At 36.4% G+C, this 17,317-nt stretch overlaps 1 protein-coding gene across 12 annotated transcripts in view; it reads right to left on the bottom strand.

Moving 5' to 3' along the window:
• The window catches only part of LOC141450087 (uncharacterized), a 73,135-nt gene that overhangs the window by 32,039 nt on the left and 23,779 nt on the right, over positions 1 to 17,317 (bottom strand). For all 12 annotated transcript variants that reach the window (XM_074120136.1, XM_074120135.1, XM_074120132.1 and 9 more), the window contains 2 exons: positions 5,705 to 6,867; positions 773 to 1,142 (listed from right to left, as the gene is read on the bottom strand). In XM_074120136.1, coding sequence (XP_073976237.1) covers positions 773 to 1,142; positions 5,705 to 6,866 — 1,532 coding nt within the window. In that variant the 5' untranslated portion in view covers position 6,867. The remainder of the gene's footprint in view (positions 1 to 772; positions 1,143 to 5,704; positions 6,868 to 17,317) is intronic.

Raw genomic sequence — 17,317 nt, 5'->3', positions numbered from 1 at the left:
CTCCGAGATCGATACGTTATAGAACTTTCTGCTTAAATCATCATCACGATATTTTGTAACGGAAGTGAGAGCTACTGTAGAATGTAAATGATGTCATTACTCATGCCAGAATGCCTAAACTTCTGCCTAGCCAGGACTCCATATCTCTCCCTCTGTCTCTTTCCAGCTTCCCTCTCCCTCTATAAATACATTTCCACTAATGTATCACGCACAAACACACCCAAATGAATACACTCGAGGAAATTCTATTAGATTTTCCCTACAGTTATCCAATTCTCAGTAAAACTTATCAAATCACAATTTTCTGCTATGATTTTTTTTCCATGTTAATGGTATATCGAGAGGGGAAATTTTAATCGATAAATTAAGGGGCAGTTGGATTCCCAAGTGTTGGCATGGAGAACTTTAATTACGTCACATCAATGTGAACAGAGCTTTTTTTTGGGGGGGGATGTACAAGAATGGACCTGTTTCATCATGAAAGAAATTTTGAAAGTAAATAAAAAAATAATAAAGTAAAAGTAAAGTAATTGCCTATTTTTTCAGGCGGGCTTTACTCCCAACTACCAAATTAGGTGTCGTGGACGGAGGCGACTAGCAAACATACTTTACTATAAATTTCTCATATTAACCATTTAATAAAATCCAAGGCTTAGTACCGACAGAATCGAACCCACTAAACCAACAATACATCTTAGCATTGCGGGTCTAGTCTCTTAACCGCTCGGCTACAAAAAATATAATAATAATAAGTTTACTAAATAGAACTCACTTGACTGGCTGTTGTAGTTTCCCATTGTCCTGAACCACCCTCTTCCTAGCCACTGGAGGCGGCGCTCGGCTTAGAACCACCACCGCCGCCGCCGGCTGCTGTTGCCCATTAGGCGTACTATGTCCAGTAGTACCACCTCCAGTTCCAGTTCTCTGCAAGCTACCACCTCTTGGCGGACCACCACCGTGTGCCTTATTCTGTGCATTCTGCAGTTTACTATTATTCAATTGGCCAGCCGATGATAGTTGTATCGAAGGTTGAGATGGCAGTGAAGGTTGATGGCTGCTGAATACTGCTGAACGTCTTAAAGCAAAATTGGTTTGATACTGGGATCCTGTGGTTGGCAAGACTTCTGATGGACGAAATGTTACTGAAAATAAAATTGTTGAAATTATTCAAAATTAGAACGACATCAAACTCAACCGGAAATAACTTCTTAAAAAATCTTTATCGTAATCGTGAAGATTTTCGTTTATGGCTATTAAATAACGAGACTGATGCTGCTACAGAAGAACTATGCATGCGCCAAATCCTAACGACCCGCAGCTGTGCAGCCTAAAGCCTTCTCTTTCGATTACAGCGTCTCACGTGTTTGTAGAGAAATCTGTCTGACCGGAACCTGACGTGTTTGTGTAAGAGGTGTTTAGTTTCGTTTTGCCGCAAACATCGATACTACACGACGTAGTAGAGCAACGAATTGTCGTGAAATTTCACATGAAACTTAGTGAAACCGCTACTGAAACTTATCTTTTATTAAAAGAAGTTTATGGCGGATGAATGTTTCTCAAGTGCGCAAGTTTTTGAGAGGTTCAACCGTTTCCAAGATGGTCGGAGATGATGACCGCCTGGCTCGCCCTTCCACGTCCAAAACGGATGAAAATATTGATAATAATTAATCGAACATTACTACCGCGTGAGGTGCTTGCTTAACTCCGTGAAAGAGTAAGGAAATAAACGACCCGATTTTTGTGGAAGAACAAGTCACCGGGGTTCTCCATCAAGACAACCGCGACGCCGGCTCACACTGTATTGGACTTTCAAGACGATGTTTCTAGCCAAGTACAACATCCCAGTTTTAGGCCATCTACCTTATTCGCCTGACCTGGCGCGGTCTCATGTGACTTTTATCTGTTGTTTAAAGTCAAATCTGCATTAAAAGGAACACGATTAAAGTTCGCTGAAGCTGTGATGCAGGAGCTCACAGAAAAAGACTTCCAGCACTGTTTCAGAACAATGGTAAATTCGCTGTGGAGCGTTGTAGGGATAGGAGAGGGGTGTATATTGAAGGTGATAATAACTAAATATGTATAAATTTAAAATAAAATGTTTTACAGCAATAGTCTCGTTATTTAATAGCCACACCTCGTATATTTTTACCGGAAAGATACGATTTAAGGACTTCTAAAGTAAGAAAAAGTGTTTTTTTTTATGAATAGAAGCGCGGTACTACGTAAATCAAAAAAATGAATAATCGTAGATACGACATGTGACCGTTCACAGCTGATTTCTAGTTTATTTAAGATTATTTGTTCAAACTCTTTTGTCAATAAGAGAAAGAGTGGGTGAGAAAAAATACGAACAAAGAGACAAACAAATGGAACATTATTTTTTTGTAATTGTACAATTATGAGAGAACTTTTAAGAATCTACAATTAATTAATATTTAATTAAAAAACTCTTTCATTGCTTTCACAAAGGTAGAAATAATTTCTCAATTAAAAAAAGAGAAAGAGAAAATAGTTTCTCTCTCTCTCTCGAATAAAAGTTCGTAAACTTTTTCCAAAGTAATTACTTATTAACATGAAAGTTGTAATAATTAATTAGCTATTAAAAATGTAATAAAAAAAATTTCTGTGCTTGAATAAAGTTTTAAGTAAAATTATATTTGTGTGACTCATCAAAGGAAAAAAAGACTCTGATGGAACTGTGGGAAAGGGAAGTTAAAAAGTTACGTCATTAAATCCGGTGTTCTTGGAGGACAATCCTAAATAGAGAGGTGGTGTTTTTTTTTTTATGAATTACTTTTATTAAATTATTAAAATAACACGAAAGCTTTTTTTTTTTTTCAATGAATTGAGCTTGAGCTTAAGTTTCCTCCCCCTCCAGCGGGTTAAGTAGGTCAGTTTGTGTTATTGTTGTTGTTTGTTGAAGGTCAACGGGTGGTACTCGTGACTTTTTTCATGACATTGGCTTTTCACCATACAGCCAGCCAGCATCGTCTAGGTGCTTATCACTAGAATATCACTCACTCTCCATTCTTACTTATAAAAAATACATTCGCTTCACACACATTCATCCCTCTACTATACAGGGAGGTGATTACAGCAACTCAAATGCAACAAAAAGTATTCTATTCACTTTGGACTGATTTTCAATAGTGTCCCAATATATTTGCATTTTTAACTTTCCCGACCATACTCGCGTTTTCCACCATAAAAACGGCCATAACTTTTCTATCCTTTATCCTACAGTAAATCTGTTTATTCCAAACGAAAGAGCATTAAATTTCCTATAAATCTGCTTTAACCCAGAGCCTCAAAACGTTTCTTATAAACAATGAAATTTTTACTTTAATCACTTACTTTTTAAAACAGTAATGTATTACTATGTTAATACGAGTACTGTGTATTCGGTTTAACCGGGATTTCAGTTTACCGGGGTGGGTATAGCCGGGGGTCAGCCCGGTTAATCCAGGTTGTACTGTAATTGCATTCATGTTCAACAAATTATTATTTTTTTTGAAGTCTTTTTCCTTGTAAACGGGGGGTTAAAAAAAGGTCAAGTAGAGTGCCTCTAATGTGTGATTTCAGTACTGGACCCCCTTATATCCCTAAGGGAATATTCATAAAGGTTAAATGGGTCAAATAAAAAGAAAATGTAATTTTTTTGTTCTGGTTCAGGATTATTCCTGGTCTGCTCCTTCAAATAACTTGTCAATTTCTAACTCCAAACCTTCAAGTGTCGAGGAGAGAGATTCGTGAGTTACTGAACTATTCCACTTTGTACATCCTGTTTTAAAACTATTCCCAACTAACGGCTAGCTCTTTCCCTCTATTTTTTTCGCCCCAAACTAAACTTCACTCTGAACCCACTTCTTGGTTCAAAGTTTAAAGTTTGGACTCCCCAAACCCTTGGCCATTGCATGATTCCCTACGACCTCCTTCGCCAAAAAATTCAAGGCCACATCCCTCCCTAACTAGAACTTCTCCTACACTTTGTATCCATTTTCTCTCAACCTTGCTAATCCTCTCTATTCTTCTTCCATTATTTCTTTTCCACCCCTCTGCCACAACTTAAAAAAAACTAAGCCACTTAACTAACCCCATTTCTCTGCCGCCCATCTTAGGAAAACTTTTCACTTTTAGAGCTCACCAAGTGTTTGATTATATGTATATATATTTTCTTGTTTCCTTTTTTTGGTTTTATTTTTTGCTCCAGTTTTTCTTCATTATAAGTCTTTTCCAAAGAAAAGAACAAGAGGGAAATACTGATCAAGAAGTTCGTCTAGGGAAAGTCTTTAGATCTAGGCTTCACTATTTATTACCCAAGAACTACTTCCTTAAATAGTTTTCCAAATTCTTTACTAATCAGTGTTGCCAAAATTAATTCGTTATTGGCTTAATAAAAATTTTCCTAAATTGAATTTTCTTTAAACTTAGAATGAGTACCAAATATCCGGTGTGGACACACTTACATGACTTCCTGTTACTTCTGTTTACATGGGGCGCCACGGTGCCCGAGCGGTTAGAGGCGAGACCTGCGAAGCTAATATGTATTGTTGGTTTAGTGGGTTCGATTTCCCTGGTCTAGACCTTGGATTTTATTTAAATGGTTAATATGAGAAATTTATAGTAAAGTATGTTAGGCGGTTAAGAGACTAGACTCGCAATGCTAAGATGTATTGTTGGTTTAGTGGGTGGGTTCGATTCCCAGTGTCTAGGCCTTGGATTTTATTTAATGGTTAATATGAGAAATTTATAGAAATGTATGTTAGGCGGTTAAGAGACTAGACCCGCAATGCTAAGATGTATTGTTGGTTTGGTGGGTTCGATTCCCAGTGTCTAGGCCTTGGATTTTATTTAATGGTTAATATGAGAAATTTATAGAAATGTATGTTAGGCGGTTAAGAGACTAGACCCGCAATGCTAAGATGTATTGTTGGTTTGGTGGGTTCGATTCCCAGTGTCTAGGCCTTGGATTTTATTTAATGGTTAATATGAGAAATTTATAGTAAAGTATGTTTGCTAGTCGCCTCCGTCCACGACACCTAATTGGTAGTTGGACGTTAAGCGCCGCCTGAAAAAAATAGGCAATTACAAACTGGGAATATTTGGGCCATATTAAGTTACAACTTAAAATGTAACCTCACAGAGAAGCCTACCCTAACAAATAAGAAAGTTCACAGAATAGCCTAGGAGCCATTTCAAGGAATTAAGGATTACTTCCGGTTGAGGATTTCTCCATTAACTCGATTTTAACCAAAATACATTTAACCCCTTTCCTCTTAATAGTTAGGCAGGAAAGTGAAATCGCTCTAAAACATAGGATTGTACATTAGTGAACGATGGCACTTTAGAGAGAATCTACCCACTTCCACTTTAATCGAATTTCCGATAAAATGTTTGTAGATTTGGTGTTTGTAATCACTGTACGAAGTTTAAATGAAAACGTAGAAGCTGATTGCGAGAAAACATGTAAAATACGGGAAATTCTTTTCGGAAAAGTGGGCACTTCCGGTCTGCTGATATTGACTGAAACTTTATTGTGACGCACCTCTGTTAACACCTGAGCGAAATATCAATTTCCAAATTACAGCGATTTTTTTGTTTTGTTTTGGGCAGCAGTGGATACGGACTGACAGACAATCATACAATTCTGTAAGAACCGAAAACTTACACAATCTCAGCGATTTCCTTAGAACTAAACACTTACCAGTTTTGGGTGGCTTCCGCAAACAGATAATCGGGGGTGTTGGTGTTCGTTCTTCCTTAGATTCTGCAATTCCTGTGATGGCTGCGGGTTTCGGTGTGGACGGCGGTATTGGTACACACGTGGGCTCATCACTGTCCGTACCCGCCGGACTAACCAAGGAAACCATTGTCACCACTTCACCCCGATCAACACCTCTGCGAACACCCCGTTTTCCACCCTGGCCTTTAGAGTTTTCTTCACCTTCGTCGGATGAATCTCCTCCACCTCCTGCACCAGTTTTTCCGCCTCTCCGTTTCGACGTTTTCAGTTTTCTTTTCGGCGGAGCCGACTTTATTCGCTGTGTAACGGATACCGGTGTAGGAGATCTTGTTTCCATTGATGGAGCTTTGACCAGCTTTCTGCCAGCCGACGATGGTGGTACGCTTCTCGGTGGTGCGGACATCATACGTGGCAATTGTTTACGTGGTTCCGGCGTGGAAGCACAAGAGGAAGTTATATCGCCGACTCTGTGGCGGCTGATTGGCCGAAAAGCTGGCATGCTTTTGGTTGGCTCCGGCGTTGGGCAGGGTGATTCCAGAACGGATCTCTGGCGTCCCATAGTTCTGAAATTCATCCGACGTGCACTAGCACAAAGATTACTAGCATTGTTGGCCGACTCGGCCAGTGATGGCGTCATCGTCAGCGCTACATTCTGCATGGTTTGTTGAACTTCTTCCGCTTCACTGTCCGCACTTTCCGAATCATCCGGTGTCCTTGGCAACGAACCGCCTCCAGCATCACTACACTCACTATCCATACTTCTATTTAGAAAGATATCCAAATTGTGCCTAGAACTGGAATTCTTTTGCCACGATGAACGTAGACGTTCGGTCAACTGTTGCCTAGAAAAAAGTACAGTATTCTCATCCGGAGCAAATGGACTCCGGGGCGGACGAATCGCTGGTTTTGGTTTTGGTTGACCGCATTTTTTCGCCACAATCTCCACCTGGTCAGATTTTGGTTCTTCTTTTTCCAGGGTCCAAGCGATCTTCAACTGGCGACCACCTCCTTGTAAGCTTGTCTTGCTGCAGATATCCTCGGATATTTGGCGTCTTAGTTGATTTTTTATGTTACAATCCAAGGAGAGCTGTCTCACTGGTTTCTTATCACGACGTCCGGACATCCTGTAACAATTTTATTATTTACAATTATTATTTTGCTAATCCTAATTATCGTACATTACCGGAAGCAACAATCTCGTGACATTCTCAAGCTTACTTATTTTATTTCTTTTTTTTTTTGTTAAAATTAAAATTTTCCCGAGAAAATAAGCATTTCCTCCAGAGATCTTTCAATTAATTTAATTTTCTAAGAAAAATGACATGAAACTTCTCGATCTGCAGGTGGGAGTCCAAGAATTTTCCCAAGAAAATCATGGGAGTTCCTTTTGTTTTTTTAAAATCATCATCAAAGTATTACTTCCGTTTTATCGATTTCGACAAGTCGTAATGATTCCACTCGTAAAATAAACTTTTCCCAAGTTCAGTGAAACTCAAAATATGTAATAAGGTGAAAGAAAAATCAATTTTGGAAAATTCATATACGTATTTCCCGTACACTTACGTAAGTTGTTAAAGAAAATATATAAACGTATAAAAATTATGTAAAAGCTGTAGAAGACCACTCTCGCCATAGGCTTCTATTTCGACAGTGTAATACGATCATTGAGGTTAGTATAAAAAATGTCATTTCAAGGATCAATCCTTCTTATTTATTAACCATCATTTACACCCTCATGTAAACTTATAACCTAAACCACTGATGAGGGCATGAAAAAACTAGTCGAGACATGTTTATTTTAGATTTATACTAAACCCGCATGACATGTATGTCTTGCATTTTGTTTTATAACTTTTTTTTTTTTTTGTAAGTAGGTTATGTACTTAAGTATACAAAACACGATTTTGAGTTTCAACCATAGAACTCTTTTTTTTTAAGTTTTCTTGAGTATAAAAAAAAATTAAGTTGTTTTTACATAACAATTGAGTTTCTTATTGGTCAATATTACACTTATTGTACCTTTTTACATTTCTTTAATTTCGTATTACTTAGATATTTTTTTTTTTTTAAATTATTTAAGGCGCGTAAACATCTAAGGTTATTGGCACCCGGAACTTTTTTCAGTGCACTACTGCCCTTATTTACAAAAAATAAGAATTAAAATTAAGGAAATTCAATTACTATTTCTGAGGAAGCTGGGTAGAAAGGAGATGATTGAGCAGAAGGGATTTAAAGATGGAAAGGGTTCGCATGGCGGACAGATGAAGGTAAGGAGTTCCAGAAAGAGGTAGCGCGTATTAGGAAGGATTTGTCAAGTATGGTGTGAGGGAATATAGAGATAAGAGGGAGATCTAGAATTACGAAAATGGATCCAGGATTTGGAACTTGAAGAGTTGGAAAATAGAAGATGGTCTTTGAGAGACTGGATGACTTGGAAAAGGAATGAAGCCCAAAAAAATACTGGCGGCGATAGACAGGGGGAAAAAACCACTTCTACTCATCGTAGTAGAGGCGAAATGCGAGTGCCTCTGGGGAATGCTGAAAATAAAATCTCGTATGAAGCAGTTCATGAGAGGCGCTTGAGAGCTTAGCTTCGAGATCACCAGAAAGACTGGCATAGTCGAAATCATAGAAAGCAACCATAGTCGAAATCATAGAAAGCAACCATAGTCGAAATCATAGAAAGCAACCGTAGTCGAAATCATAGAAAGCAACCATAGTCGAAATTTTAGAGAGTAAAGTCTGGTGCTCAAGGTTACATAATATTAATAACAATTAAACGAGTTGCGTTATTGTTTTGCATACTTCCGTTTGGGATAAAGTGACGTAGATTTGTGTAATATTTTTCGTGCCCAATTCAGACTTTTTTTTTATAGACAATCTTGGTGTTTCTTTTTCTTTTGTAAAAACTCCTCATCAATGTAGTATTTCCGATTTATCTATTTCGACCATTCGGCATTCGTACGTAATTATTAACTTACAAAAATGTATTCGTTTTTCTAAATTGAGTAGAATTTTTATGTTAAAGTTAAGGGCAAAAATAAAAACGCGTGATAAAATTCATTGTTAGCATGTCTAAGGGTGCGTACTATAGGTGAATTCAGGGCGACTTGTCTGGAAGGGCAGGTTATTATAATGAGAAAATCATCCTAACACACACAGAGAAGAGGGCACTACTTCCAAGAAAAAGGAGCCCTTTTTTCTATTTCCTTTAGACATGAAGTCACTTTTCCGCTCTATTAAAAGGTGAGTGGGTTGGGTTATTAACCTGGAAAACACCACGATTTATACTGCTATACTATAGCTTGCACTATAACCTACACTACAGCTTGCACTATAACCTACACTATAGCTTAAACTATAACCTACACTCTGTACTTATTTTTATTATAATTATATGTGAAGCAGTAATTATATGTATGTATGTACCAATTTCCTATTTTGAATAAAAACCGGAAATAACCGTTTTTAAGGTCCTCTGAGTCTGAAAAAAGTTTGTTTATTTTTATTTTTTACAAATCGATCTGTTTGTTCGATATTGATATTAAATCGAAAAATGTGAAAAACTTTCAATAAGTTCAAAATTAATTATTTACCTAAAGTGTCAACCAGCCACACAATAAGGATTTGTTCAAAATCAAGCAGTTTAAAGGAAAAATTTCCAGAATAGATTTTTCTCAGTATTTTAGAATTTTCACGAAAACCAAAACTTTTCTTCGATTTTCTTTAAACTAACTGGGCTATTTGCACAAACGTTAGGGCTAAAACGTTTTAGAATTTTTTTTTTAGGGGGGGGACGGAAATTCTTATGAGTTGGTAGGCTTACTTCTAAAGTGCTATTACTGTTCATTGTACTGGCTTACCATCTGTATAGTATTAATAAGAATAAAAATGTGGGACTAAATTTCCAAATTTCGTGAAAATCTACCCACCAGAAGTGCCACTTTACTGAATAGATTTTCCAGTTTTCAAGGATTTTATCCAAAACGACTCCTTCGATTTCCTTTAAACTTCGTGAGCTAATTGCTCTGAAGTAGCTCTACAACTTTTATTTGGAACATTTTCTCGAGAACAATCAATTAAGGGCACTTCTTGGTGAGGGGAGTGGTTACACTTACTAACGTGACATTACTGTACATTGTACTGGCTTACCACCTGTATAGTATTGATAAGAATCAAATGTGATACTAAATTTCCCAAATTTCGTGAAAATCTATCCACCTGAAGTGCCATTTTAATGAACAGAATTTTCCGTATTTTTCCAGATTTCCTCACAAATGGCTGCTGCGATTTAATTTTAATCTTTGTGCAGTGATTACGCACAAAAACAAAACCTAAAACTTTTAACCGGAAACACTTTCCCGGGAAATATTCGAGTTTAGTACCTTGAGAATAGTCAGAGAAAGTCGTGCGAGTGTTGCTTAATATACTTTTAGATTTCTTGTGTAGATTTTTGTTGTAGAGATACCATTGGTGTTGTCTTTGCAATTAGTGAGTGTGAACATCTATGTTGTGATTCTATTTGAAGAGAGAGTAAAGTTGATTCCGTGACCAGAACTTCCACTTTGCCAAACAATTTACATAGATATAGTTCTCACTTCCTGTGTCTGCTCTCTCTCTCTGTCTCACGGTAATACGATCTCCAATCAATCCAGCAACACCTACATACATTTAAACTTGTTGTTCTCATTAAGGTTTTCTTCATGTTTTAAACAATCTCTCAATTTACTCGTATCTAACTCATCGTTGAAGAGGAAGAAGTACTGCAATCGGGTCTTCGATATTGAAGGAGTTACACGTTTTGTGGTCCCTTGAGGCAGGAAAATATCTTTAGAAATGATCTAAAAGATAGTGGTTTTAATGCGAGTTTTAAAAGAGTAACTTGGATGAGTGAATTCAAGAATGACATCAAGGGTTCATTAGTGGAAGGACAGGAAGTACGACTAGAACATAAGCAAATCCATTAATAATCGGTAAGATGAAACAGGAAGTATCAAATTGGGTTAAGTGTTGCCAACAGTAATTGCGTTCTATTAAATAACATTACTGTAAATAAAAAAGAAAAGCTAAAATAACCGCCTTTCGAGTTTTCCCGACTAACACGGGGATTCGCGGAGTATTTGACGTCTACTAAATGAAAGGGAAGAGGTGTTTGGCTTTAGGGAGTGTCTTACCTTATTCTCTAGAAAGCTTGAATGTCTACTAAATGTTGGAGGCGGGATAAATGCTCCCTTCTACGGGAAGTGTCTAGACTTTGGATTTTATTTAATGGTTTATATGAGAAATTTATTGTAAAGTATGTTAGGCGGTTAAGAGACTAGACCCGCAATGCTAAGATGTATTGATGGTTTAGTGGGCTTGATTCCCTGTGTCTAGGCTTTGGATTTTATTTAATGGTTTAATATGAGAAATTTGCAGTAAAGTATGTTAGGCGGTTAAGAGAGTAGACCCGCAATGCTAAGATGTATTGTTGGTTCAGTGGGTTCGATTTCCTCGGTCTAGGCCTTGGATTTTATTTAATGGTTTAATATGAGAAATTTGCAGTAAAGTATGTTAGGCGGTTAAGAGACTAGACCCGCAATGCTAAGATGTATTGTTGGTTTAGTGGGTTCGATTCCCCAGTGTCTAGGCCTTGGATTTAATTTAATGGTTAATATGAGAAATTTGCAGTAAAGTATGTTAGGCGGTTAAAAGATTAGACCCGCAATGCTAAGATGTATTGTTGGTTTACTGGGTTCGATTCCCCGGTGTCTAGGCTTTGGATTTTATTTAATGGTTAATATGAGAAATTTATAGTAAGGTATATTAGGCGGTTAAGAGACTAGACCCGTAATGCTAAGATGTATGGTTGGTTAGTGGGTTTGATTCCCTGGTGTCTAGGTCTTGGATTTTATTTAATGGTTAATATGAGAAATTTATAGTAAGGTATATTAGGCGGTTAAGAGACTAGACCCGCAATGCTAAGATGTATGGTTGGTTAGTGGGTTTGATTCCCTGGTGTCTAGGTCTTGGATTTTATTTAATGGTTAATATGAGAAATTTATAGTAAGGTATATTAGGCGGTTAAGAGACTAGACCCGCAATGCTAAGATGTATGGTTGGTTAGTGGGTTTGATTCCCTGGTGTCTAGGTCTTGGATTTTATTTAATGGTTAATATGAGAAATTTATAGTAAAGTATGTTAGGCGGTTAAGAGACTAGACCCGCAATGCTAAGATGTATTGTTGGTTTAGTGGATTCAATTCCCGGTATTTTTAAAAGTAAATTGAAGCCATCCAATGTCGTATAAATTCTTAGATATATGCTGCCGCTACAGAAATTTATTCTAGAGCTATGATTGTATTGAACGCAATCTATAAAGTTGGCAACAATGATTTCTTTTTTCTTTTTCTTCTTTTTTTTACTGCTGCTCTCTTTTCTTTCTTTGTTCAGCACCGGAAGCAGGGTATTCTACATGGTGATAGACGAAGAGAGAGAAAGAGAAGGTGAATTGTCAGTACCAAGCACAACTTACACGCGAACAGTCATCATCAAACCCAACACACAACAACCTTAAGCCCCATCTTACTGTCCTACTATTCCTCGCTGTCTGTCAGTCGGTAAGTCATAATAATACAGCTGCAAGCTAGATAGGATAAGGAGGTAGACTCCCTCCACAGTTTTACGTCATAGCTTTCTTCCTGAAAGAATAAAAAAGAAAATGGAAAAATAAAGGAATAGTAAGAAATCCTAACCTTAGACATTGTTTGGCAAACCTGGTTACCGCCCATCAACCTAGATTTGGTTAACCACACATTTTTGATCATATGTTAAACTCGAATTCACGGTATCGATTCGTGTTCAGAATTTTTTTGTTTTCCACGTCCTCTCTGAACTAGTTAAAAACAAACTTAGAATTTCGATCTGGTCCTATCAGGGGCATCCTGTCTGTAACTTACGTTACCAAAATCTCTCAATCTAAAACACCAACATTACTCAATGAATTGTTAACTTTTGAAAAAAATGTGGTCGGCTCTGCAGAGCTAGATAATATCACAGATGTTCATCCATCGTTAGAGGTTGGTACCACTTCTTAAAGAAAAGGACTTAAACATTTTTTTTTTTTTTCTTGCTTTAAGGCAGTGATGGCGAACCTACGACCCGCGGGTCAGACACTGACCCGCGCAAGCTTGTTCACTGATACACGATTGCTAGGCAACCATTTGTTTATTTATGCGGGTTGATTTAGATTTTCTAATTGTGTGGATAATTTATATTTTATCTGTATTTTTTTCAATCACCTTTAGTTTGATCATTACCAGTTCTAAAAACGCAAATGACGACAAATGCTTTTGTAGTATTTGAAATAAAGCAAAAGTGTTTACAAAATATCAAATAAAATGTATAAAATTTACTCATATTTTGTTTGTTAAAAAAAATCGGACAAGCCAAAGCAAATAACCATATTTAGATTTTTCTTCAGATAAAACACACTTTTTGTTAAGGTTTTGTGTCAGTTATGTTTGTAAAAAGAGACGACTTCCATAGCCACTTGTTTCATCCCCGTTTTACCCAGTTAAGCCAACTGAATTTTAAAGATGTTTAGTTTTTGAAAATATTCAGTTTAAAATTTTTAAACTTAACTCTTGTGCAAATAGGCATTAGTGGCCCAAGAGCTAGTACTAAAGAAAAAAAAAAATGAACAAAATTTGACCCACGTCTCAAAAAGGTTCACCATTCCTGCTTTAAGGGATCAAAATGTACTTTTTTTAGGGAACATTTTGGGATTCAGGAATAATTTGAGCAATTCTATTTTTAACACTTTCTTTCAGGATCTTAAAAGACCCAATTCTAATCTGACATAGTTTTTTTTAAGGTTGATAAAATCTAATAATATATTTTATAGATTTGTTTTGGGAAAAACTAAATATACGATAGAGAAATGCTAGCGATAAATTGGAAAACTTTTTCCAAATGAGTTTTACTCTAAGAAAATCTGTGACTAGAAGAGTTGGGGGTAGGGAAAAATCTTCTCCTATAAGGAAAACTAAAATATGATAAGTTTTTATTGGGGGAAAACAATCAATCATTGGCGAAGAAAATTCCAACAAACAAACTATAAGAAAAGTTGTCTATTATATGTCAACCGTGGAATATACTAACACAAACCAAAATAATAACTCCATTTTAAAAGCTCAGCTTTATATTAAACATGTTGGGATATTAAACTATGGGATATCCCAGACTGGGATATCGCAGAGAGATATTACTATTATACAGCAATAAATCTTTTTTAAAGAAAAAAACCTTTCTAGTTTATCCAGTTCAACGTTAGGGTATCATCCCTTTACAAGGACAATGTAGGAACTAAGTTTGATGAGAAGTCATAAGTTAAATAATTTAGTTGGGAACCCATTTTCGTGAAGCTCAACTTTTATTGGGTTTATTGTAGTAGGTCAGGGCTGAACAAATAGCTAAGATCGTTGACCCGCAATAATATATATATATATATATATATATATATTTTGTTTTCTGTATAAATAACTTACAAATTCGTCTTATTTTGAGAGGAATGACTGGGACAAGTATTGGATCATTCACAGGCCGAAGGGATCTGCAGTTTACAGATGGTTTCAAGACGGCTTGGAGGTCTGGATCTGAAATCTATCGGGTGAAAAGCAAGAGGAGCTTTATTAGAAGTTCTCTTAGCATTTTACTACCAGGCTGAAATCCAACGCTGAGGAAAACCTCAGCGAAGAAGCTTTGGGGCATAAGAAGGTTCCCAGTTTTTAGGGACAGCTTATAGCGCTAACAGCTTGCCAAAAAAAAACGATCTCATCTCTTGTTTAGGAATGTAGAGTAACCCGGAGACAGTTTTTTCGTCACTATAAGATGATGGTCTTGGATGGGAGCCGGGAAAAATTACTCCTTACTTTAACAAAAACTCTTAAGCAATGGCTTTAGGGGGAAAAAAAGGATAAATCCTGGAAAACTCGTTTCTGGAATTAAAAAAAAAAAAAAAAAAAAGCGAGTAGAAGATTAATGTCCGATCATTTTAAAATTAAGACCAGAAAAACACTTGAACTTAGGGAGAAGTCAGATTATTTCAGCATAAGTCTCATCATAGAGCATGGCAGATTCAGAAAATATCTTCATTGTCCGAGGCGGGGGGATTATTCAACCCGGAACCTCTGTGTACACTATGCCATGATGAGGAAGTAGGAAACGGCTTACCATATCCTGTTTAAACTGATCAGCTCTCTCGAAGCGGAAATATAGAAATAGATTAGAGGATGTCCATAACACAAAACGAAAAAAAAAAATTTTTTTTGAGTAAGGATCCAGGAACCCAGTAAGAACGAAAAGAAGTCTTATTTAGGCAGACTTTCAGAGGATACACGCAACTCTTGATTCCAGGTGTCTAGGTCTTGGATTTTATTTAGTGGTTAATATGAGAAATTTATAGTAAAGTATGTTAGGCGGTTAAGAGACTAGACCCGCAATGCTAAGATGTATTGTTGGTTTAGTGGGTTCGATTCCCCGGTGTCTAGGCCTTAGATTTTATTTAGTGGTTAATATGAGAAATTTATAGTAAAGTATGTTAGGCGGTTAAGAGACTAGACCCGCAATGCTAAAATGTATTGTTGGTTTAATGGGTTCGATTCCCTGGTCTAGGCCTTGGATTTTATTTAATGGTTAATATGAGAAATTTATAGTAAAGTATGTTAGGCGGTTAAGAGACTAGACCCGCAATGCTAAGATGTATTGTTGGTTTAGTGGGTTCGATTCCCCGGTGTCTAGGCCTTAGATTTTATTTAGTGGTTAATATGAGAAATTTATAGTAAAGTATGTTAGGCGGTTAAGAGACTAGACCCGCAATGCTAAGATGTATTGTTGGTTTAGTGGGTTCGATTCCCGGTTTTGGCCTTGGATTTTATTTAATGGTTAATATGAGAAATAGTAAAGTACGTTTGCTAGTCGCCTCCGTCCACGGTACCTAGTAGATGGTAGTTGGTCGTTAAGCCCCGCCTGAAAAAATAGGCGATTACTTTTTTTTATATATCCGGTTATACCTCGAATTGAGTAAAATTGACTGGAATAGCAAATTAAGTATAATATTGGAAGATCTAGATCGAATTCATACTTCGGAAAGATTTTTTATTTTTTTAACTAATCAAAAATTAGGATCAAAAGTCCAAATCATCTCAAACTAATAAATAATTCAAGGAAAAGAATTTGGACTAATAAATTAAATATTTATTTTTTTATTTATTATAATAATAATAAAGTTAAAACATAAACAAAAATTATTTCCAAATTTATTATTCACAAAAAAATTTTATAAATCAAATCAATTTTTTTTTCTTTATGTAAATCGGTTATAATTATCGAAAGATTAGAAGGTATCGATTGACAAGACGATAACATATCGAATTGTTACATCATTTACACAAAATAAATAACATATTTCTTAAATTAGATAACAATTATAATGATATAATTTTGAGATTAATTAATTAGAATATTTGTTTTGGGTAATTAAAAATTAAAAAAAAATGGGGGGTGTGTCTAATCTATTTGATTTTTATTGGTGATTATAGTGGCCGTGGGTAGTTTAGTTAGACTGTTTGATTATGTTTTTTCTTTCTAATCGTGGCTATACCAAGTACTGACGAAATATATAATCAATTATTGATTAAGCGAAAAGCAATAGCAGTATACAGTAATCAACAAAATCCTACAAACTCCTTGTTTAAACCTTCTTTTTTCCGTTACGGGAACTTCTGGGGGAGAGGTGGTGGGTGTAGGGTTCCCTCTAAAGGGACCATTAAAAAAAAAATTAAAAGGTCGGCAAATTATCAGTAATGGCACTTTTTTAATGAAAAGTCCTGTGTACGCCTTTCTCTTGCGGGAAAGCGCTCAGTAATCGAGTTTTTCCAAGGGAAAATGTTCCAAATAAAAGTTGTAGAGCTACGTCAGAGCGATTAGCTTACCAAGTTTAAAGGAAATCGTAGCAGCCATTTTGGAGAAAATCCTTGAAAAACTGGAAAATCTATTCAGTAAAGTGGGCACTTCCGGTGGGTAGAATTTCACGAAATTTGGGAAATTCAGTCCCACATTTGGTTCTTATTAATACTGTACAGGTGGTAAGCCTGTACAGTGAACAGTAATGGCACATTAGAGGGAAGAGTAACCACCCCCTTCGCCCAGAAGTACCCCTAATTGAGTCTTCCCAGGAAAATGTTCCAAATAAAAGTTGTAGAGCTACCTAAGAGCAATTAGCTCAACAAGTTTAAAGAAAATCGTAGGAGTCGTTTTGGCGAAAATCCCTGAATACTGGAAAATCTATTCAGTAAAGTGGCACTTCCGGTGGATCGATTTAGACCAAAATCTTATTGTGGCTTCCGGTATTGGGCACCTAAGCTAAATATCAAATTTGAACTGACTATGATTTCCCGTTTTAGAGTTTCCGGTAGACAAACTGACAGACAGAAATTTTTCCGTACTCAGAGGGCATTAACTTGGTGGGAGGGATGGATAAATAAATACAATAACAAATAATGAAGAGCTTTTTTTTGGCAACAAGTTGCAAAAG

The sequence above is a fragment of the Rhodnius prolixus genome, unplaced genomic scaffold (genome assembly GCF_049639745.1).
Source record: "Rhodnius prolixus isolate KJV_2025 unplaced genomic scaffold, Rpr scaffold_2, whole genome shotgun sequence".
Lineage (NCBI taxonomy): Eukaryota > Metazoa > Arthropoda > Insecta > Hemiptera > Reduviidae > Rhodnius > Rhodnius prolixus.
Note: the sequence above shows the minus strand (reverse complement) of the source record. Positions and strands in the feature narration are given on the sequence as shown.